At 36.1% G+C, this 24,132-nt stretch overlaps 1 protein-coding gene across 1 annotated transcript; it reads right to left on the bottom strand.

Annotated features, from left to right (window-relative positions):
- Positions 1 to 679: 679 nt before the first annotated feature.
- LOC120174821 (heat shock 70 kDa protein 16-like) lies at positions 680 to 19,132 on the bottom strand. Its single transcript, XM_039181563.1, has 9 exons — positions 17,805 to 19,132; positions 16,398 to 16,607; positions 16,142 to 16,234; positions 15,888 to 16,040; positions 15,419 to 15,619; positions 1,810 to 1,956; positions 1,601 to 1,729; positions 1,386 to 1,516; positions 680 to 1,118 (listed from the first exon to the last, which is right to left on the bottom strand). The coding sequence occupies exons 1-9, from the start codon at positions 18,972 to 18,974 to the stop codon at positions 1,034 to 1,036; spliced, it is 2,319 nt and encodes a 772-aa protein (XP_039037494.1). The 5' UTR covers positions 18,975 to 19,132; the 3' UTR covers positions 680 to 1,033.
- Between the last annotated feature and the right edge of the window lie 5,000 nt (positions 19,133 to 24,132).

Below are 24,132 nucleotides of genomic sequence, written 5' to 3'. Positions count from 1 at the left end.
AATTAGATTAAAAATGATTGCTCTCGTAATAAGTATCTAAATAGGTTGAAAACATGGGTGAGCAATGTGCTGGGAGCCTCAAGTGGTACAATTATCATCGAGACCCTTAAGAATTACCGCCGGAGACCGTTGGCAAGGGCCCAGATAGCATCTGAACCAGGCTCGTTCTTGGCTGTCACTCTGGTTCTTAATTGGGTTCAAACTGTCTTGTCTGATAAGAAACTTTTTGGTCCAATGTTGGCTTTAGTCCCTCCATTATAGTGAAATTGAATAATTTTGTATCACTAAATTTACAATGCTATTAATAGATCTAGATTGATTAGTTGCTGTCATTAACGCGATGGCGTAGACAACACCTAAAACAACAATAAAAGTTCAAACTTACATGCACATTTACTGTTGGTTGAATATGATTTGAGTATATTTTTATGTGGCCTTGATTGTTTAATTGTAATAATATTTAAAAGAGTGTACATCACTTCAAGTACAACTAATGGCGTTATTAGTTTGGACTTACTAATATAATGGTATGCAAGTGTGAGGATGATTAAATCATGACAAATTACAGTTTGGAGATTAAATCTCAAATTTCAACACAATAGAAACAAAAACTACGTAATAGTTTCCATTCACTATAGTAGTTACTTCTGATGGTATGCCGATGCTATCCTTTTACCGTCTAATGTGATGGCCAAAACAATCAAAAGGTTCAGAAGTTGGAACAAGAAAGGGCTAATGTGAGCCACGCGTAACGGGAATTGTAAGGGCATCATCTGAACATTTTCATTTAATCAAACAAACATCAACAAAGATGACCTTGATAATAAAAAACAATGAGTGCTCACCTTGAACAATGTTGATTTATGCTTTCTGCTGCTACTGGAACTAAAAAAAACCCCAAACAATTTTGAACCAGTTGTATAAATCTTTGCATTTAAGATTGCAGTTGATTTAGTTGCTTTTGTGCTGGTTTGTCTTTGCCTCTTTGGTGTTAGAAATCAATGCAGATCAGCACCAATCCTACTGCATGCCATTAGATTTGCCTCCTTGTATCAGAATCGTTCATGTCTTCCCTACTTGAAGTAGAATCATTGGATCTAATCATATATTTGCATGTCCTGAACAAAAAAAAAAAACACACACATCAGATATTAACAAAAAAATGCTACCAATCTTACAGCAGATCATGGTATTTTGCCAGAAAACTTTTGCTTCATGCATTATAAGTAGCACGGGCCTTTCTAACTATCATGGCATTGTTCTATTGATAATCCCCAAATACAGAATATATATGCTATGGTACAGTACTTATATGACTAATCCCTTTCTGAAAAGATAAGCATAAATGGATATAAAGAAGAAGATGAGTAGCATTAGATTGTTACGCTTCAAGAGCCTCTGCTTTTCTCTCGATCTCACTTGACCAAACTATCGGATCAACATCTTTGGGCAAGGAGTCTTGTTGTCGGAACTTCTCTTCTAACCACCTCTCCGCTTTATTACACTCTTCACTGACCTGCAAAAGGAGAAGCACCGTGTGTATAACCAATGGACTAGCAATATCAACACATTGACCAATTAAACATCAACAATCATGTACCGCATCTTTCTTAATGGATGGCAGTGATGCTGCTGCCGTCCGATTATCTTCAATACACTTTAGCAGATCCCTTTTTGCTTGTACTCGAGCTTCTTCATCTTTATACCGATTTTCAATAGGGTCCACAAGCTTTACAATTCAAATGAACTAGTTGGTGTGATTACAGATCAGAACTGAGGTAAAAAGATGATTAGTCAAGTTATAGATACCTTTCTCAAATCCTCAAGCTTCTCCACATAAACATTTTCAGATTCATCCATTCCATCCTCATAAAGCCAGTCTTCAGTCTGCTGAAGTTTTCTAGAAACTTCTTCCCTCTCTGACTCATTGGCAAAGCTTCGGTATGTATTTAAAATCTATGCAAGGAATTGTGTTACTCAAACAAGTGGCAGAACTTAAGAAATGGAAAATGTACAGAATAATGCACTACACGGGACTATATTAGAAATTAAGGTTCTTGCTAGGCCTGTTAGATGACAAGAATATACCATATGCTGCAATTACTATTCATGGTAAATCAGCCAATCAAGTGGCTGCTTTAGCCATTTATAAAAAATGAGGCTAAAGACAAGAAGCAGAAAAGCACACTACAGCTCTTGCAGCGCACAAAATTTCACTTTGGCATCTTTACATATCCGTCAACCAAACAAAAGAAATGCGGGTTAGGGAAAACTATTTCAGTCATAATCATTGATTCCCCAAATCTTAAAAGGATAGCTTGCTGTCCTTTTAAGTTTATTTCTTTCTACTAAAAGTTGAAGATGGGCTCATGACTTTCACTTAAGGGTTTTGCTAACAAGTGCCGTTAGGGCACTCTCTAAGGTTATCTTATCAAGTGCAATTTCCAATGTATTTTAAACAACAAAATAACCACCACATACTGCTGTAGATAACAGAGAATTATAGAAGAGAGAATACTTCTCAATTTCATTGATTAATCTAGTGAATACAAGCCTATTTATATACAATTTATGGAGTATGGAATAAGTTTCCTACTAGAACTAGACTACCTTATAGTATTTTATTCTAATACAATATGTTAATAGTTAAAATTAAAATTACAATTAACTTAAACTACTAGGTAAGCTTATACAATCGTACAACTCACACTCCCCCTCAAGCTGGGGAGTAAATGTTGAAAAGACCCATCTTGGATACGATCTCATCGAAGGTGGTTTGGGGAAGCGCCTTGGTGAGGATATCCACCCATTATTTTTTGGTAGGAAAGTAGTTGAGTGTTACTAGTCCATCATTCACCTTTTCTGAGATAAAATGTCTATCAATCTCCACATGCTTCGTTCGATCATGATGAACTGGATTCTTCGCAATACTTATTGCCGATTGATTGTCACTTTGAAGTTCAAAACACTTGTTTTCACATAAACCCAACTCAGTTAACAGTCTTTGTAGCCAAATTCCCTCACAAATGTCGAGTGCCATTGATATACTCTGCTTCTACACTACTTCAAGAGACCACAGTTTGCTTTTTACTTCTCCAAGTGACAAGATTTCCCCAAACAAATGAACAATAACCGATTATAGATCTTATGTCAATTAATTCTCCTGCCCAGCTCGAATTAGAGAAGATTTTCATTGTTCTATCTTTACTTTTCCTGAAAATCAATCCATGTCCCAGTGACATTTTCAAGTATCTCAGAATTCGATTCATGGCCTCCAAATGTTCTTCTCTTGGATCGTTCATATATTAACTCACAATACTGACAGAAAAGGCTATATCAGGCCTAGTAAGTGATAAGTAGATGAGTTTACTTACTAGCCTTTGGTACTGTTCTTTATTTATCGAGCTTCCCAATTCTTTTGTTCTTAACTTAAGATTTGCTTCCATGGGCGCTTAAGCTTGTTTGCATCCCTTTATTCCTGTTTTTGATAGCAGATCAAGAGTGTACTTCCTTTGATTGATCACTATCCCTTCTTTCGACCTTGCAACCTCTATGCCTAAGAAATATCACAAATTTCCCAATTCTTTCGTCTCAAATTCCCTTGCTAGTAGCCTTTTTAATCTTTCTATCTCCACAGAGTCATCACCCGTTATGATGATATCATCTACATAGACTATCAAAATAGCCTTCTTCTTGTTTGAAGTTGTTTTTGACAAACAAGGTAAGATCCGATTGACTTTGCTTGTATCCATCCTAAATAATTACATTCGTGAATCTGTTAAACCATACTCTTGGAAATTGTTTGAGTTTATACAAAGACTTTAGTAGTCGGCATGTTTTTCCTGTACCACTCTTCATACCTGGTGGGAATCGCATATACAGTTCCTCTTCTAAGTTGTCGTTTACAAAAGCATTCTTGATGTCTAGTTGATGAAGCAACCAATCCTCATTGATTGCCAGAGATAATAGCACCCTCACAGTGTTTAATTTTGCCGCAAGAGCAAACGTTTCTTGATAATCACTTCCCTGTGACTAAGTACCCTTTTGCCACTAATCTCGCCTTGTATTTCACCGTGAACACCTATTTACAGCCAACATGTTTCTTGTCTTTCAGGAGATTAACTATGACCCGTGTGTTGTTGTTTTTTAGTGTGATTAGTTCTTCCTCTATCGTCTTTTTCCACTAGGGTCCTTCAATGCTTCTTCCACCCTGTCTGGAATGATAATGTTGTCTACATTGTCCGTAAAATTCTTGAAACAAGGAGTTAGTTTTTCACATCCAACAAATCTATTAATCAGATGATTTGTCCTCTGAGCAATTGGCAAATCAATGTTATCAATCAAGGCATTTAATTCATTAGAGGGACTTGAGTTACCTTCTTCATCTCTCGAGGGATTTGGGCTTTGTTCCGGTTCATGAGAGGGTTTATGTTGTGTGGGAGACTTGGGTCGAGGTTCGAAAGTAAGCTCAGGCATTGGTTTTTGTCTTCTCTTGTAAAACAACAATTTGGTATTTTCAGTTTGAGGTGAAGTGAGCTGGTTTGGTGCTGCTGGTCGATCTAGGTGAGATGGACTCGGTAAATTTTTTGGTTCTAATGGGTTCGGCGATGATAGCTGGTCAAGGGGGAGCGTGGTTATTCGGTCCAAAGATGGTTGGTTCGGTGGCGTGGTTGGTTGGTTCAAATGCGGCTAGTTCGATGTTGTTGGTTGGTTCACATAAGATGGTTGAAGCAACTGAAATTCACTACAAGACTCCCCCTGAATTACAATTTTATAGAAAAAATGAGTTTTCTCAAAGAATGTGACATCCATTGTAACAAAAAATTTCTTAGTTTGAGAACAATAACATCGAAAACCCTTTTGAGTGGAAGAGTAACCAAGAAACACACACCGAAACGCTGAAGGATTTAACTTGGATCGGGAAGGAACATTGTTATGTACAAAGATAGTACAACCAAAAAACACACAGCGAAACGCACAAGGATCTAATTGAAGAAATACCTCTCGTGGACATTGAAAGCGCAAGGGTTTACTGGGTAGTCGATTAATCAAGTATGTGGCAGTTAAAAGAGCATCCCTAAAAAGAACGAGAAACATTCATAGAGAAAAAAGAGACTGAGTGACCTCAAGAAGATGTCTATTTTGTGAGCCATCTACTGTTCGAATATGAGAAATAGACGATCCCTCGTTGAAGGATTGAAAGAGTCGAAGATCACCTGTCATATAATCACTTGCACCAAAATCCACAATTCACATAGGAGTGTCGGGTTTGTGAGCCAAAGTAGCAAAGGAGACGCTACATGCAGGAGAGGAGGATGTTGGTGCAGAAGGAGGCTGTAGTTGGCCAAAGAGCTTTTGCAGTTCTTCTATTTGTTTCATACTAAACGAACTTCCCTGCAATCCAGTAGACAAAGCATAATTTCCTTGAGCATCACACTATTGATGTTGCTTTGAAGATTTTCCGTCATTCGGTTTGCCGTATAGTTTCCAACAAGTGTCTCTTACATGGCCAACCTTCTTACAGTAATCACACCAAGGTCGCCCCTTTTTAGGTCGAGGGTTGTTTTGGGAGTGAGTGAGTAGCGTTGATCATTCAGTGGACACAGAATCACGAAACATAATGGTGCGTCGACTCTCTTCTCGTCTAACTTCAGAAAAAACCTCCCGAATCAAAGGAAGAGGTTTAAGCCCTAAAATTCTTCCTCGAACTTTGTCAAGATCCCAATGCAACTCTGATAATAATTGAAATATCCGACGCCTTTCCACGATTTGTTTGAACAATCGAACATCATCAACACATCATCAACACATCTCCATTCATGAGATTCAAATAGATCCAGTTGTTGCCACAAGTGCGATAGGAGAGTAAAGTATCGGGTAACATTCATACTTTTCTATTTGAGATTTCTAGATTTGAATAAGTAGCTTTTGCAGCAATCCAAATTTCAACAGCGATCTCGTAGAGCAAAAAAATTTCGCCCACCTCTAGAGTTATGGAGTTGATGAGCCATGAAATAACCATGTATTTTTCACTAAGCCAATTCGAATATTAGGGATCATTGATAACAGGTATTGGTGTTGACTCTAAGAAGAAGTGTTGCTTGCGTCAGTCGGTGATGTAGAGATGGACCAATTGGGACCAAGGAATGTAATTGTCACCATTCAACCGGTGACAAGTTATAGAGGCAGAGATGTTCTCGGTGAGAACCGGATGAGGCAAGCGAGAGAGGACCTCCGAGATGACATCGAGGAAGAAGCAACAGTCATGGTGAATAGTCGGGTAGATGGAAAACATTGGAATCAAGGGTTAGGGTGAGAATCGGTGTTAATCGAACCCTAGCAGCATTCGCCACAAACGGCGGCAGTAAAACAGCGTCAGTGGAACTAGAATAGGAAAAAACAGCGTCACCGATTTCAACGAACAGTGTAAGAGAGACAACATTAAGCCAAACTACAATGAAGGCTGACAGATAGCAATGAAAAACAACGAAATTCTGTGAATGAACGTTGAGGGCTGCCACGAACGATGACTAGAGAAGCGGTGTTGACAAACAAAACGGTGAGAAGGATTAACAATCAGCGACGAAAGCAACTGGATGAGGATGATCGCTTGCAACTGATACCATGTAGATAAAAGAGAATTATAAAAGAGAGTATACTTCTCAATTTCTTTTTTGATAGAATTAAGAGGCCTCATTAAAAACCTCCATCTTAGTAGTCCTTTATCCTAAGGCAAGAACCTATTAGCGGAAGGAGGAAAAGAGTGCCTCAATATATTGATTTCAAACAAAGACATAAGACTTAAAAACACTCCTGCCAGTTACATAAAACTTAAACACACGCCTATAAATCCTTACTGCTAAACACCCAAACCCACTGAAACAAAAATAACCATCACCCAATCCCCTCATTTGCTAACTTATCAGCCTCGCAGTTACAACTCCTAGGAATCCACCTCACAATAATCTCATTCACAGAAACAATAGAGACTATATCCTTAACAAAAGTTGTAAGAAAAGTAGGAACTGTGGCTTGATCTTTCATCCAACCCACTGCTAACTTACTATCACTTTCCACAATGAGCCTTCCCTTTGATACCCAATCTGAAGAGAGAAAGATGTTTATGCCTTTTTTTATAGCTTTCAACTCTGCTAGAATGATAGGAGTAGGACCAACATTTTCTGAAAAAGAAAGAAGCTTATTCTGATTCCAATCTCTCAGAATACCCCCAATTCCAGTAATCATACCCACACTACTAACAGCTCCATCCACATTCATCTTATAAAAATCAATTGGAGGACTCCAACAGACCACAAGCCTGGTTAGAGAGAGTAAGATACTTTGCTAGAAACCATTTCACTAATCTGAATCGAACTGTGAAAAACAATGAGAATTTGTTCAGTTTTCCTCTTTCAAAGATAATTTCATTTCTGATCTTCCATAATGACCATAAGACTGCCCCTGGAATAAATTTCCACATAGTAGAATAGGGCCTCAAATCAGACCAAGAGCTAATAAGGGAGGGAGGATCAGAGGGTATAACTAACATAATACCCCAGAATCCTATAATTTTGTTCCACAATTCCCACGAAACCTGGCAAGCAATAAAAAGATGCTGAACAGATTCTTCACATTGATGACATAAAGGGCATAGAATATCATCACCTATAAGAACCCCCTTTTTCATCAATTCCACTCTCACCGCTATTTTTTTATGGGATACTTGCCAAAGGAATGCCTCGACTCTAGGAGGAACTAAACCCATCTACACACATTTGTTCCACAAAAATGATTCCTCATTAGAAGAGGAAAAAGACCTCCTGCAAGCTTTTACTGAAAACAACCCCTCACCTACGCCATCCCATAGTAAACAATCCTCCATATAATCAATTAATTTAATGTCCTTAAGTCTATCCAATAATTCTACCAACTGAACCACTTCCCAATAACAAAGATTCCTCCTCGTCTTAATATTCCACTCCCATCCATTCGAATCAAAACTTCCAAAATCAGCAACGTTACCCAATTGATTTGAAGAAATGGCAAAAATCCTAGGAAAAAGAACTTTCAAAGGAAATTCCCCTAACCAAGTATTATTCTAAAAGGAGATCGAATTTCCATTCCCTACTTGTAGCTTTGCGTGGGATCTAAGGCAACCTCCAATAAAATAATCTTTGGTGAAGTTATTCACAATTCCCCTCCAAATTCAAGAGTCCTTTTGAGAGAGGACCTTGGTAATATCCATGGAGTGACAACTAACATTGTGTTTTCTACATAAGAATCTCTTCCACATCGAATTTTTCTCATTTGCAAACTTCCAAACCCACTTTCCCAACAAAGCTCGATTAGTAAGTTTCAAATCAGCAACACCCAAACCTCCACCACTCATCGGTTTGCAAATCTTATTCCAGCTGATCCAATGCATTTTCTTCTTCTCATTCCCTCCACCCCATAAAAAAACTGCCATCAAAGAATTTAGCTTCTGACATATGGTAGATGGCATCTTGAACATAGATAGATAGAAGACCGGTAAGAATGACAATACTGACTTGATAAGCACCAATCTACCAATCATTGACAAAGAGGAAGCTTTCCACCCTGCCAATTTCTTATTGAAGTTCTCGATGTCTGGCTCCCACAATTTCTCGCAATTCCTTTTTGCCCCTAACGGAACGCCTAAATAGACCGACGGAAAGGAACCAATAGAACAACCAATAGTCGAAGCCCAATCTCCCAGGATGTCATCCTCCACATTAATACCATAAAGTTTACTTTTAGCTAAATTAAGATGAAGCCCCGTCATTAAGCTAAAAATCCTTAAAACTCTTCTAACATTCTTAATCGGTGTAATGGAAGCTTGACAAAAAATAATTAAGTCATCTGCAAACTGAAGATGCGACAAAGTAAAATTGTTTTGATTCCTGCCAAAAGAAAACCCTTGAAATAGGCCAGAATCCACAGCTTTAGTTAACATCATATGAAGTAATTCACCAACCAAATTAAACAGAAGAGGAGAAAGATTACAGCCTTGTCTCAGGCCTTTAGCAATAGGAAACTCTTCTGTAGGTGACCCGTTCACTAAAACCGAAATTGAAGCAGTGGAAATACACTGTGAAATCCATGAACACCATCTGTCACCAAAGCCCATGTCTTTCATTAGACTTAAAAGAATCAGCCAATCCACAGTATCATATGCTCTGCTGAAATCCACTTTAAAAACAACCCCTTTAAGCCCTTGTTTCCTCCAAAAGTCGATTCCTTCATTAGCTAAACATGCACAATCCAACAATTGCCTCCCCGGAATAAAAGCAAACTGAGTGGGGCTTACAATATCATTAACACAGGATATAAGTCTCTTTGAAAGAACTTTTGAGATAATTTTATATAAGTTGCCCACAAGACTAATAGGTCTATAGTCTTCAATACTCTCTGGATTACCTTTCTTTGGAATCAAGGTAATAAATGCATGATTCACCCCATGAACCCACTTTTTTCCTTTATAGAAATCTAAGAAAAACTTCATGATCTGCTCCTTCAAATTATTCCAATATTCCTTATAGAACCCCATGGTAAAACCATCCGGACCAAGAGCTTTTGTACTTTCAGAGGTTGAAATTGCTTGTCAAACTTCTTGCTCATAAAACTCTTCTTCAAGATAATCCCTTTGAGCTACTGTCAATTTCTTAAAATCAAAATTAAATCCGTCAACTTCCAAAGTTGTTCTCGCATTATGGGCAGTCTTTAAGAAATTGAACACATGTTTTTATCAGTTCTGGATCCTTAATAACCCCATCTTCGGATTTCAATGAATGAATCGTATTTAATATGTTCCTCTTCATGGCACTTAGATGAAAAAAGCTTGTATTTCTATCTCCATCTCTAATCCATCTATTTATGGACTTCTGAAACCAAATAATCTCTTCAATTCTCAGCAGCCTCCATAACTCCTTTTTAAATTCAATCAACTGATCCCACTCGCCTGAAGACAAATTACCAGCTTGTGACTTTCTGTCCAAATCATTGATTTTGAATTCCAGCTGCGAAATGGAATCTGCCATCCCTCTGTGACTGCTTCCAGACCAGTTCTTGATTTTTTTAGCAGCTTGTAGCATCCTGAAAATTCCCCCTTTATTCTTCTTCTTCTTCTCGACTGCCATTGATTCTTTAACCAACTCATCAAAACCGTGTTCTTCCAAAAGAAAATTAAAGAACCTAAAAGGTTTAGGTCCTCAATTGATAGAAACATCCTCCAATAAGACCGGATTATGGTCTGAAATTGATTTTGATAAAAGACATTGTGTAACATTAGGAAAACTGTTAAGAAATCTGACACAAATTAGAAACCGATCTAATCTAACCCATGTTGAAGATTCTCTATTGCTACACCAAGTGAAAGTTCCTCCTGACATAGGCAAAACAATAAGGTTAGCTTGTTGCACAAATGATCTAGGTATATCGATGGCATGCCAATTTTGTGATTTCCCTTGCTTTTCTTCCGGATCAAGATACGCATTGAAATCTCCCCCAATACATACTGGTATATTCAGAGAAATTACATAATTCAACAACTCCCCATAAAACTCCTTTTCAATTTCAATAGTTGGCCCATAAACATTTATAAATGCAAACTCCATTTGACCATTCATAAATTTACCCACTAAAGCCAGAAATCTGCTGTGAACATGTTGACCTGTGATTTGAACCACACTTTCATTCCACATACTAATCAACCCCCCCCCCCCGATGATCCTTGAGCTGGGGACACCAACACTCCCTTTAGCAAATTACCCCCTATCCTCCTTGTAATCGACACATGGCATTGTTCCAGCTTAGATTCTTGAATGAAAAGAAAAACCGATTTTATCTTCTTTACTTGCCTTGCGACTGCTACAGACTTCTCACCTCTCCCTAGACCCCTTATGTTCCATGAAAGAATACTTAATTTATGCATAAATAATAATCACCCCCAAACACCAAAAGACAAATCCTACAAACAACATATACTGTACAACAATCAACCTTCACTTACAACCTCTGAACCTTTCTCCAGACTTAAAATTTTTTCAATAAAAGCCTCTTTCCCTTCCTTGAATGAAATACCTAACATGTGACAAACTTCCCATGTAGCCAGTGCTTCCTCCAGCAACTTCGAAAAAAGGAATGAAGAAGCAGTATTAATATTTACCAAGTCCAAGGCTTCAGTGATTAAAACTCTTTTCTTCCTTCGATGATCTTTTGCAGTCCCTGAAGTAGTAAAAGAAGTTGTTGCCACAGTCTCTGAAAATTTGCTGCTAATTAGGGTGACCATAGAAGTACTCTGAAAATTGACAGGACAAATATTATCCTTATCTTGTTCACATCCACTAATTCTTGAAGGAAGTTGCTGACTATTTCTAAGTTCAGTAATATTCTGTTTATGCTCCTGAATACCGTCTGAACCAGTATTATCTTCTTCAATACCCGAACACAACCAGATTCTTCTATCTCTTGTCCTTCTATACACTCTAGCAAATCGTGCTCTTCCCCTCCTTCCATCAGGTACACTTCTTATTGACATACTTGTAGAAACAAGATATCCCAGATTCCACTACTTAGACCTCCTCACAATAACTTCACTGTTTTCCTCTTGTATCAATTTTCCTTCATTAATTAATTTGGTGAATACCTTGGTTTTAAAAGGAGCGCCTAGGCGCAAAGTGCTTGTGGGCGAATGAAAAAATGCCTCTAAAGTTGCAGGCGGAGCAAGATACGAAAGGCTCCTCAAACGCTCGCTTTTGACGCATTTTGGAGAGGCGCTACAGGGCACCGCTTTGCCGCCTGCTGCACCTGACTTTTATCTATTCTTTTGTCCTCACTTATATTTGTTCTTTTGTCATAATAGGTAGATATAATAAACTAATATAATAAACAGAGTTCTGTCGCCTGCCCCCTCATCCTTTTTTATTCTTTTCATCTTATAGAATAAAGATAAGATATAATATAATAAATTTAATAGGCAAAATGGTAATTTTTGCCCCTATAATAGACTTAATTTATCACTTTCGTCCCTATCGTATTTTCACATCAATTTAGCCCTCTAAGTTGCTCGATTGCAACATTCTATACCCTAACCCTAACTTAAAACCCTAAATTATAAACCCTACACCATAAAGCATAACCTCTAAACCATAAACCCTAACCTTATATCCAACTTAGGGTTATAATTTAGAGTTTTAAATTAGGGGTAAGGTATAGAATGATGCAATTGAACAACTTCGAGACTTAAATTGATGTGAAAATACGATAGAAGTGAAAATGATAAATTGGGTCTATTACATGGACAAAGGTGACTCTTAAGCCAATTTAATATAATAAATTGAATAAAAAATATAACTCAGATATTTAATACATAGATAAATAAGAAATATATAACTATTTTTATAATTATTTAATAATTAGCTTTATAATTATAATGAACTTTTATAATTAAAATATTATATAATTATAATATGAGAAAATAACCTCAGTGACCAAAAATCCCAGATAATATACGATTTTGACCAACTTTTTTTGGATTTGCGAAAATGACCAACAAAATCACAATACGATCTCTAATTCGCATTGCGATCTCCACTATCGCAAATTCGTGTTGCGATTTTTCATTTCGCGTTGCGATAGTCTACAGTTGTCGTTGCGATTTTCCAAATTCGTTGCGATAGTCTACAGTTATCGTTGCGATAGTCTACGATTGTCGTTGTGATTTTCCAAATTCGTTGTGATAGTTAAAAAAAGATTTTGTTTCTTAAGAATTTTCTCTAAAAAGATAGTATCCGCGCGGACGTGTCGAAGACACGTATTACCACGACCACGACCCGAGACGGACGGCGGCGGCGCGCGAGAGCCCCTTGTTCTCTATCACTCAACAAGAAAGTGGGAAAGCCAAACCTTAAATACCATTCCCAATAGTGTTTCCAATACTATGTGGGATTTGAGCATTATCAACACTTGTTCCCAATACTATGTGGGATTGAGCCTTAAATAGTGATATTATTTTTGAATATTTTGCTTAAAATTGCAATAATCGCGATTGATTGTAGATTGACTTTTAATTATGACATATTTAATTGTATAATACTAATGCAATTAGTTGCTGATTCAGTTGTTTTAAGGTGCATGATTGTTAATTGTTTCCTGAATAATCACATTTTATTGGAAACAAGTGTTGGTAATGCTCAATCCCACATAGTATTGGAAACACTATTGGGAATGATATTTAAGGCTTAGCTTTCCCACTTCCTTGTTGAGTGATAGAGAACAAGGGGGACTCTCGCGCGCCGCCGCCGCCGTCCTTCTCGTCTCGGGTCGTGGTCGTGGTAATACGTGTCTTCGACACGTCCGCGCGGATACTATCTTTTTAGAGAAAATTCTTAAGAAACAAAATCTTTTTTTTAACTATCACAACGAATTTGGAAAATCGCAACGACAACTGTAGACTATCGCAACGCGAAATGGAAAATCGCAACGCGATTTTCAACTATCGCAACGCGAAATGCAACGCGAATTTGCGATAGTGGAGATCGCAATGCGAATTAGAGATCGCATTGCGATTTTGTTGGTCATTTTCGCAAATCCAAAAAAAATTGGTCAAAATCGTATATTATCTAGGATTTTTGGTCACTGAGGTTATTTTCTCTTATAATATTGATAAAACTTGTTTATACAATTAATATTTTAATCTAATTTTTATTAATATACTATATTCTTTTATAACTTTAAAAACAAATCATTAAAATTTATAACTTATACTGAGAAAATTCAATATAAAATTTTAATTAAATTAAAATTTACATAATTTTTAAATAAAATAATAAGAGATTCTAATACTTTACTTTAAAATTATAATTATAATTATAATTAATTATTATATTTACATATTATAAAATAATTAATTTAAATAGATAATTAACATTATGTTATTTATTAAATTATTCATACTTAATTTATGATAGTATAACCTTAACTCTATGTTGAAGTGTTTTGGAAACAAGCAGTGGTGAAGGAATAGTGTGAGAAGAAGATTAAGTGCTTCGGGAGTGACTCAATATGTAATGGGTTTCGGTATATGGTTTCTAACATAAAGTGCGACTCGTCTACGAAAGGCGTGCGCCTTCGCCTTGCGCCTAGGCTCCAAGGACCTATGCGCATCGTTGCGCCTTGCGCCTTTTAAAACAAGGTGAATACAAGCCTATTTATATACAATTTATGGAATAAGTTTCCTACTAGAACTAGACTACCTTATAGTATTTTATTCTAATACAATACGCTAATAGTTAGGATCATAGTCACATGGATCACGGTACGCTCCGGTACGGGAACGTGAAACGGGATCGCAATTCGCTAGGTCCCTAAAATTTGGTACGAGGGGGTAGACTCATTTCGGATCGCTCCGGTACGATGTACCAGTTTCTTAGGTTGCTATTTTTCTACATCAAATTTTATAAGTAACTATAAATAGTAGGAATAAAATAAAAAAAATTAAAACTTCCTTAATAACTGAAATAAAACATAAAAAAACAGGGATTTAAACAGATATTTACCCTTAACCAGAAACACGGAAATGGGGAAAAACCAAAACGATTACGTTTTGCTTAATATATATATGTAATCATATAAGTCAAAACGGGCTTATTTTCATTTTGTTTCATTTCTCGGTTTTGAGAGAGAGAGAGAGAGAGATACAACCGGCGCCCAGATTCCGGTGGGTTTTCCGCCGCGTCATCAACGGCCGCCACCGTACGCCGGCATCGGAATTAAAAGAGAGATGTCATCCGAAGAGTTTCCTCACCCTTGTTTCAGATCCAAGGTTAGTTTCGCCTAAAAATGGATCTATCAACGTAGATCTACGAAGAAAGCTTCAACTTTTTTCGTCTCCGGCGATTTTGGAACGACTTGGAACGCGTTCATACCGAATCGTATAAGCTTTCGTACCGAATCACGATTTTGGAACGATCTGGAACGCGTTCGTACCGCATTTTGGATCGCAGCGTACAGTACGTAAATCGTGGGCTATTGAGCGATTTATGTAACTATGGTTAGGATTAGAATTAGAATTAACTTAAACTACTAGGTAAGCCTGTACAATTGTACAACTCACAACTGCATTTAAAAGCCTAACCATATATAGTAACTTAAGGCACTTGTTAGCAAAATGATTAAAAAAAGCAGGACTATGCACCCGTCTTATATCAAAAAACAAACTTACTCTTAAGACTTGCTTAAAAGCAGCCATGCATACACTTCTAAACGCTGGGTTTAAATTGAAGAGGCATGGAACTAAAATTGTCTCTGTTATAAAACCATCACGTGAAAGAAACTTGTGTGAAGTACTTTACTTGTGAGTGGAAAATAAAGCTAATACCAATTCAAGTCAAAGCAATACCTTATCACGCATCTCATAAACGTAAGACTCGAGGGCATTTTTCCTATCTTTGGTTTGCTCCATCTTCAAGTCCTGTTGCATCAACCAGCGTTCTTTCTCTTCAGCTTTAATGAGCTCATCCCTTCTCATTCCATCACATATACTCTCACTAATCGGGATTTCCAACCTTTTTACACCTCTTCCTTTTCTTGTTAAACCAGCCTGCACAAGAATACAGAATTCAACGTCAACTCTCTTATATTTGAACTTTTGTCCAAATATCCTGGATGCCATTGTCAAGACTGACACAACAGATAAACGAGTTGGCAGAACAACTTATTGAGGCACTCCATGAGAGGATAACTACTAACAAATTAGTCTAAGGTCTTGTAAACATTTGTTATTTATTTCAATTATGAGTTAAAAGCAAAACAGTAAAATGCAAAAGCATAAAGAAGACAAGGTAGGCAGTCCTTCAATTGAAACTTACACTAAGACCAGATGGAGGTTCTGACTCTGCATTATCATTGACTTCAAAAATGTTCTCTCCAGAAGACATCTGATCAGATTTATCTGCCACCTCTTCTGAAGTCAAATGGGGATCATTGATTGTCATAGAGTTATCCATTTGATCCTCTATTAGCTGATGCAATAAAATTTGCAATGCACCACAGTTAAATTACTTGGGAAATGGCTAAGGGCCACTATGACATGGCATTACTAGAAAAAAAAAATCAAATTTACCACAGCCGAGTCCAATTTAACAATCCCGTGAAGATTTAGCTGAACTCTGGCCTTCACTTTAGCTGTATTTGTGTGGGATTGGATAGGTCCAATCTACAGAAACATTAAACCATAATACAAAATAGTTTTAACAATGAAATAAAAACTAAATATTCAGAACACTAAATCGAAATAAAATGGAAAAATATAAATATAAATATTTGTGCAAGATTGTGACATGTCTGCAAGAAGAAGCATGCAAATATAGCTATCATACCATAAAAGTATTGAGTTGAGGTGATAATCCAGGTAACTCATTTGAATTGACATAGAAAGCTTCCATATTGAACATATCAGTACGATGCAGAGTAAGAATCTTAACACTTGGAAATGGGTGTCCTTTCGGGAAAAGCACACCATTCGAAAGAGTGCAAATTGGACCTTTGTCAGATGAGAGTCCAATAGATAAAGGCAAAGAATCTTGAACCTGCAAGTGAAAACATAAGACAAATGTTATAGCTTCGTACAGAACATAACCCAATTAAGCACTAGTATGCATATAGATGCAAGAATCTAAACGTAACTCTTCTTTTTATTCAATGGTACTCGCAAAACATTGTACAAGGAGAAACCTCTGTGATACCTGAACATACTATTCCTTTTCTTTCTAATGAGGCTGAGATTAGAGATTGGGCCTCCTATACATATTATATTCGTAAAGTAACTAATCTTTCAAGAAAAAAAATAATAGCAACGTAACTCTTTTTTTTTATAAGAAAGGGAGGCCTCGTTAAAAAACCCCTTCATAACCGTCAAAACACTAAGGTATCTCAACGGACATTGGAAGGAGGAAAAGAGTGCCTCAAAATTTTATTACCAACCAAGAAAAAACAGTACAAAATGACCATTACAACAACAGCACCTTACAGCAGAAATAAACCTCCTAGAAAAACCAAAAAAACACAAGCTCATCCAATTCCTATCTTAGCTAATTCATCCGCCTCACAATTCACAACTCTATTTGACATGTCTTACAATAACATTCCTATCTACTACCAAAGACCCAATTTCCTTCACTAGCGAAATAAATAAAGCAGGACAAGAACCCGGAATCTTGATCCAATCTAAGGCTTTGCTGCAATCACTCTCCAAAATAAGTCTTCCCCTTGAGCTCCAATTCGAATTCATGAAGAATAATAAACCGGCTTTGATAGCCAACAGTTCTGCCTCCAACCTCCTAAACAGGATTGAAGAGCAGGGAAAAAGTAGCAATAGTAATCACTCCTAGAGCAGTACAGCCCATAAGAAATCCAACCCATGAGTCCAGAACAATGGAATATAGTGCAAAGAAAACAGAAAATGAGGTCCACATAAACATAAGTATACGGTATTCATCCACATAACACATTTCATTTTTTCACCAAGAATTTCACCCAAAAAGACGAAAAAGGTAGAAATTTAAGCATGAAGAGATAGTGTATCTGTCACTCAGATGAGTGTGAGTGAAAATGAGAGAGAGAGTGTTTAATAAGAATGCAGTGACAGATCGCAGATGACGAAACTCTTTTTTTCTTTCCAGATCAAGAGATTCTCAGTTTATTTATAATGCAAGAAAAAGATTTGATCCGAAGTAAAAACTAAATGTAACAGAATCTCAAAAGCAATAGTATGCTAAAACACAAACCTCGTACTCTCTGACACGGAATACTGGACTGAGCATTGCACATTGAAGAGCACAACCACGAGCCACACACTCACTAGCGTTCATTGTACGGCTAGGTTCTTGGTTAAATATAGAAGTTAAAATCCTTGTAATAGCCGGAGTTCGAGACCCTGATCCAACAAGCTCAACTGAGTTGATTTTATCCAGAGTCAGACCAGAATCAGCCAAAACCTTGCGACAAGGGACAGTAATCCTTTCTAACAAGTCAGATGAAAGCTTCTCAAACTCCTCTCTCTTGATTAGACCCCTTACATCTTTCTCATCCATCAAGCACTCGATATTAAGTGGTGCTTCCGCATTTGCACTCAAGACCTTCTTCAGCTTCTCACATGATGCCCTCAATCTGACTGACGCCTTTATATTTGTATGAACATCAATGTTATACTGCTCCTTAAATTGAGATGCAAAGTGATTGAACAGAACTTCATCAAAGTCTCTTCCTCCCAAGCTCCTATCAAAAGCATGAGAGATGATTTTCATTTGTCCAGATTCAAATGATGCAACACAGACCTGTGTGTCACAGTGGCCAACATCCACAAAGACGGTATAAACTGGGCCCGAGTTATACAGATCATTCTTGTAAATCCCGTATCCAAGAGCAGTGGCAGTACAATCATGAAACAATCTCAATGGCTTCAATCCAGCAATCACTGCCGCATCCAGATAAGCACGCCTCTGTAAATCAGTGAAGTAAGACGGAATCCCAATTACACAATCCGAAACAGGCATTTCTAAATTCTTCTCAGCAATCTGCTTTAAATGTGAAAGCAACATCCCCAAAATCTGTACAGGAGTAAACTCATGAACCTGTCCCATAAACTGCAACCGGATCAAAATTTCACCACCGGGGCTTTCGAAAGTTTCGAAAGGGAACAACTTGAGCTCTTTCTCCAAATCAGGTTCATTAAACTTCCTACCAATCAATCTCTTAACCTGCAAAATAGTGGACCTAGGATTCATCGTCGCAGAAGCCGCCCCAGCTGAGCCCATGAACCTTTGTTTGTCTCCAAAGGAAACAACAGCAGGTGTCTCACGCTTTGATTCATCGTTCAACAACACATCAATGCCGCGTTGCTTAGCAACAGAGATAACACAATTCTCGTTCCCGATATCGAACCCTACTACACTCATTGTTTCTCTACTAAATTCAAATACTAACACCAAATTTCCAACAATTACAGACGCATTTATCAAACTATCCAAAATTCTAATCCCTAAACAACCGCTTCATCTTTGATCAGGCTAAAAAAGCAACCAAAAGCTTCAAATTTCCAGCATCGAAAGCAAAACTACCAAAAAAAATTAAGTGAATTAACCAAATAGTAGATTCAACTCGTATCATTGCTAAATGTACTATAAATACATAGGGGGAAAACAATTTCTGATAGTAAATTATAAACTTAAGCTTAAATGAGGTTAAGCTTCTATGTTTGTATAAATTCAAAGTTCGATCTTCCCTTCCGCCGCATTTTGTGCTGAGAATCAAGGGGAGAATACAAGGAATCGAGAGATACCTGCTGATACTTGTATCGGGGACTGTTTGGCTTTGTGAATCGAAAGCAAAAAGTCTACAACGATCGGCTCTGTCGGTCTTTTAATGGGCTAAGTAAATGGAATGGAAGAATATATTTACAAGTAAAAAAGCTTTTCCGATTGAACGATAAAGTGTTTGGCCGTTTGTAAATAAGAGCGTACCAAACAGCACCTAAGAAGAATTAGCATATAATATTTCATTTCCTTTTTTTTCTTATTTGGAAATTCCATGTCATCAATTAGATTAGACCCCATCGGAGTTCTCATCAAAAATATTATAATTTTTACAACATTTTCGGTTATATCTATTTCTTGTTGTTTTTTAGGCTTAAATTAAATTGTTATACAATAAAACTATCTTATGAAAAATATTTACACATTAGACATCAATTAATAAAGTTGATAAAAAAATTATGATAAAAAATATTTTAAATTATAATAATAATACATATTAGACATTAATTAAATTAAAAAAAATGCAAAAGATATTGTTGTAAATAATAGCACACAAAAGTATAAAAATAAAAAAATATATTTAATGGTATTTAAGGCTATCAAACTTTAAAAAAAAATTAGTGTAGCCCTTAAACTTTTTTACACTGAATACTACCCTTAAACTAAGAAAAAATTAATCTAACTCTTTGACTAGCGGAATAAAATGTTGATTGTCACGACGTTTACATGACAGTTCATAAAGCTTACAAGAGAATCTATAAATGTGATAGTTTACGATTATATTGTGATAGTACAAGATGGACAATGATGTGATAAATGAGCTTAATTAATTTTTTTGGCTAAGTTCGAAGACCTAATTGATTCTTTTAAAATGTTTAAGGACTTAATTATTTTTAAAAAAATTAGGAAAATATTTAATTTTAAAATATACATAATTATTAAGAGATTTAGTATATTAAATATAAAAATACTACAAAATTAAATTATTAGTTTAAAGATCAAATTAAGTGCAAAAAAATTTATGAATCATATTGATTTTTTTACAAAAAAAATTAAGGGTTTATATACCATAAAGTCAAAAAAATATTATTAAAAGGATTTAAATTATTGTAAGTTAAATTAAAAATCTAAATATCGTGTTTTCTTATTTTTAAAATTTTCAAAACTTTTTATCTTATTTTTATTTTCCAAAATTTATTCTCTAGTTTTACAATCTAATACATTTTCTTTAACGTTTTCTATTTTATATTTTTAAAACCAAACGAACCTAACATTTGCAAGCTCAAAAGCATGGGTTAGCTTTACCTATTTGAAAGTTCTTTTAAATTTAAGGATAAATTACCAAAATGGTACCAATTATTCATGAATTCTTATTTTGGTTATACAATTATTTTTTTAAAGAAATATTTAACGTTATGTTTTATTTAAGAATAATCATGGTTCGAGTCAGATTAGGTTTTTGATCCACCCAAACCTTACTCAAATTAAATCACTCCACCCACACTTAACTTCACCCAAGTTTAAGGGAGCCTCATCGACCCAAAAATAGACACAAATTTTGAGATCAAAAATCATACTCGGTCTGATCTATACATATAAATTCTTCTTTTATGAAGTAAAATAAGGATTTAATTAAAAAAACCATGCATAAAGGTTACTATTATATTTATTCTTAATTATATAAAAGATCATTATAATTTTATCTCGGGTAAGATTAAATTATAATTTTTACCTTAAATTCAAATATAACCTAATATGATCTCACCCTTAAAAATCCAACATGAACCCTAATTTAAAGAAAAATTGACTAAATCAATCAAATCGAGGTGAATTGAAACCAATTAAATCTAAATCAAATAACTATCCTTAATTTTGTTTGTATTTTGGTTCTTGTTATTTTGACTAAATAAAAGTACCGAAACGAAACGTGAAGCTCGACTTTTAGGATTGTCATTTGCAAATGGCATACGAAATTTGGGGCCTAGCGTGGTCACACGTCCCAATTGATAGGTTTGTGGTACATGAATACGATGAGACTAAGATGAGTAGGTAATAGTTTAATGGCTAGTTTGAAATTATAAATCATAGAATTAGACTATCTAATCAACTTTCCCCGTAACCCAAATAGACCACTACGTCGGTTTTTTTTTTCTTTTCTTTTCTCAATAGGAATTTAGATTTAAAAATTAGGGTTTTATCCGATCCACATATTTTAATTAGAGATTTACGGTATTTGTTATAGTGTTAGCGAACTCGTCACCTCGAAATGATGAATTTCTTGTAATAGTATTTTAATGTACCCGAATGAGTGGATTCCACGTGGACTATTAATTTATTATTTTTAAGCGGATTCGTCACCTCGACATTATGAGTCCAGTAAAAAATATTTTTTATTATTGAAAAAAATTTAAATTTAGAAACAAAAAAAGAGGGTATTAAAAAACTAGTTGTTTTGTAACCGTTGGTCAACGAACAGTTGTGCAACGGACACAACGGAACTAGACACTTTGAGGTGGCGAGTTCGCCCGGGGTTCAATTAAAAAAAAATTAGTTAAAAAATAATAATATTTTTTTTATTAAAATAACATTGTTTACAAACTAATAAAATTTATTTATATATTCTGAGTTATTGACGATGCCAAGTAGTGGTTGAATGATAATGGCGCGGGCTCGTCGAGTACGTCGGGGTCATCGGCTTTGATTGTCATCGTCGTCGTCTTCATCTTGATGAGGAGATGTACTTAACACACTCTGAGATTCACCTTCGAAATACGGTGATGGGTGTATGGTATTTGACGTCATCATTGTCGTTACTAAATCAACTTGGTGGCTATGTTGTTGATCATATACGATATGATCACATTCACCCACAACCACATGTTCTTTCGAAGATGTTTAAGTTTATTTTATTGCATCCCATGAACCTCTAACCCAGGTCGACTGAGTCTCGGTTGAAGTATGATATGCAGGATAAAAATCGAAACTGGCCTGAGATGCATAATAATAATCTTCAACTGCAGATGTTGAAGCAAAAGAAGACATCGATGATTTCTTTTTGGACTTCGAGAATCTAGCTTGATGTTGTTCCCATTCTCCCCTCTCTTGTGGTGTCGTGAGATATGATTTCTCATTTGCTTCATAATTTCGTAGATAGGGAGAATGGTCAAAATCTAGGTCCATCGGTGTATTATTGTACCGCGGGGGAGCGATAGGTGTCGTTGATTCCATAGTTCGATGTAGTAAGCGTGCTTCACCGGCAAATTTTTGATATGTTTCCCACGCGTATCAATTGTATGAAGCGCGTTCATCTCAACGATTTACGTAGGAATCAACTGATGCGGCACATATTGTCGTAGTACTCTATTAGTGGTGTGCCACTCAACAATCACAAAATGTAATAACGACATCGCGGTACACCATAAATCGAACCCCTCAAAAAGTTACGGTTTTAGTAACCGGTAAATCTCGTCGTCAGCATATGGAAGCCAAGAAAATTGTAAATATTAAATATCAAAGTTAATATATATACAATTTAATTTTTTAAAAAATAATAAAATAACAAATGTATATTGCATATCGACTGGTGATGTCGGTCCTCATACGTATATCTTTTGTAGTGACACTCAACAACTTCGCTTCAGTTATTTTATGGCACCATCTAAAATATTTGAAATAGAAAAAAGATTAAAAACAGATAAAAAAATTAATTCAAATTTAAAAACAAAGTTAAAAAAATTACATTCCAACAAGAGGAAACTCGACCATGGCTGTTGTAATCGGCATAAAAAACGGAATTCGATCCAGGCCCATGAGTTTGACAATTACAGCCTTGCAAAGCTCCCGGTACAAAAAGGCTAAAATCACGGAGCCCCAATTGGTATTGTGACACACAGGGAAGTCATTTAAAATTCAAAGATACTGAGTGTGCACAAAAGTACCGGATTTATCCTGTAATAATACCCCTCCAATCAGTTGGAGAATATATACTCAGGACGCAAAAATAACCTCGTCCTCGATAGAGTAATTGATCACTTGGAATTCGGACTCCAACCATGTTATCTGTACCCGATAGCCATCGATGAACTCGGATGGTGACACCTTTCCCAAAACTTCGTAGACTAACGTCTTGGGGTCATAATTATTCCACCTCACCACACGGGCTCCATTCATGGGAACACCAAGTTGGTAAGTGACGTATTCTAAAGTAATCGTCGCTTCACCACTCTGAAAATGGAAAGTGTGCATCTCGGGCCGCCAATGTTCAACCAGAGTCTCAATTAACACCGGTTACACCTTGAAGCCACACACAATGGCTAGAAAAAGACCAGATTGCTGAAGATATATCAATATTCGCGGATGCAGATCTCTCACATTCATCCTGCGTTAAGTAATACTCTGTTCTTCTTCCAACCGAAGTTCAATCAACGAAATATGGACGTTACAAAGTCGCAACATTTCTGCTTGGGAAGCCATTTTCAGAATTTTCGTATAAAGTAAGTTTTTTATATTTTTTGAATTTAGGGTTTGATGAAAAATAAAACCCCAAATCCCTATTTATAGCCTCAATTCCAATGGTTATAATACAAAAATCCGGAGGAACTCGTCACCTCGAGGTGAAGAGTTACCCTCTCTTTTTCAAATTCTAATTTAAAAAAAATCAATAAAAAAATATTGTTTTACTGGACTCGTCACATCGAGGTGACGAATATGCTTAAAAACAATAAATTAATGGCCCACGTGAGACCTACTCATCTGAGTCCATTAAAAAATAATATTTCAAAGAACTTGTCACCTCGAGGTG

Source organism: Hibiscus syriacus, unplaced genomic scaffold, assembly GCF_006381635.1.
Source record: "Hibiscus syriacus cultivar Baekdansim isolate YM2019G1 unplaced genomic scaffold, ASM638163v2 tig00112124_pilon, whole genome shotgun sequence".
In the NCBI taxonomy this organism is placed as follows: domain Eukaryota; kingdom Viridiplantae; phylum Streptophyta; class Magnoliopsida; order Malvales; family Malvaceae; genus Hibiscus; species Hibiscus syriacus.
The sequence above is the reverse complement of the archived record's forward strand: the minus strand, read 5'-3'. Positions and strand labels throughout refer to the sequence as shown.

Excerpts from the sequence above, each read along its gene's own strand:
- LOC120174821 (XM_039181563.1), bottom strand. The coding sequence starts at position 18,974 with ATGAGTGTAGTAGGGTTCGATATCGGGAACGAGAATTGTGTTATCTCT. Across the intron at positions 1,957-15,418 it reads TTTATGAGATGCGTGATAAG|ATTTTAAATACATACCGAAG; the intron begins GTATTGCTTTGA and ends TTCCTTGCATAG. Across the intron at positions 1,119-1,385 it reads AAAGCAGAGGCTCTTGAAGC|GACATGCAAATATATGATTA; the intron begins GTAACAATCTAA and ends TTTTTTGTTCAG.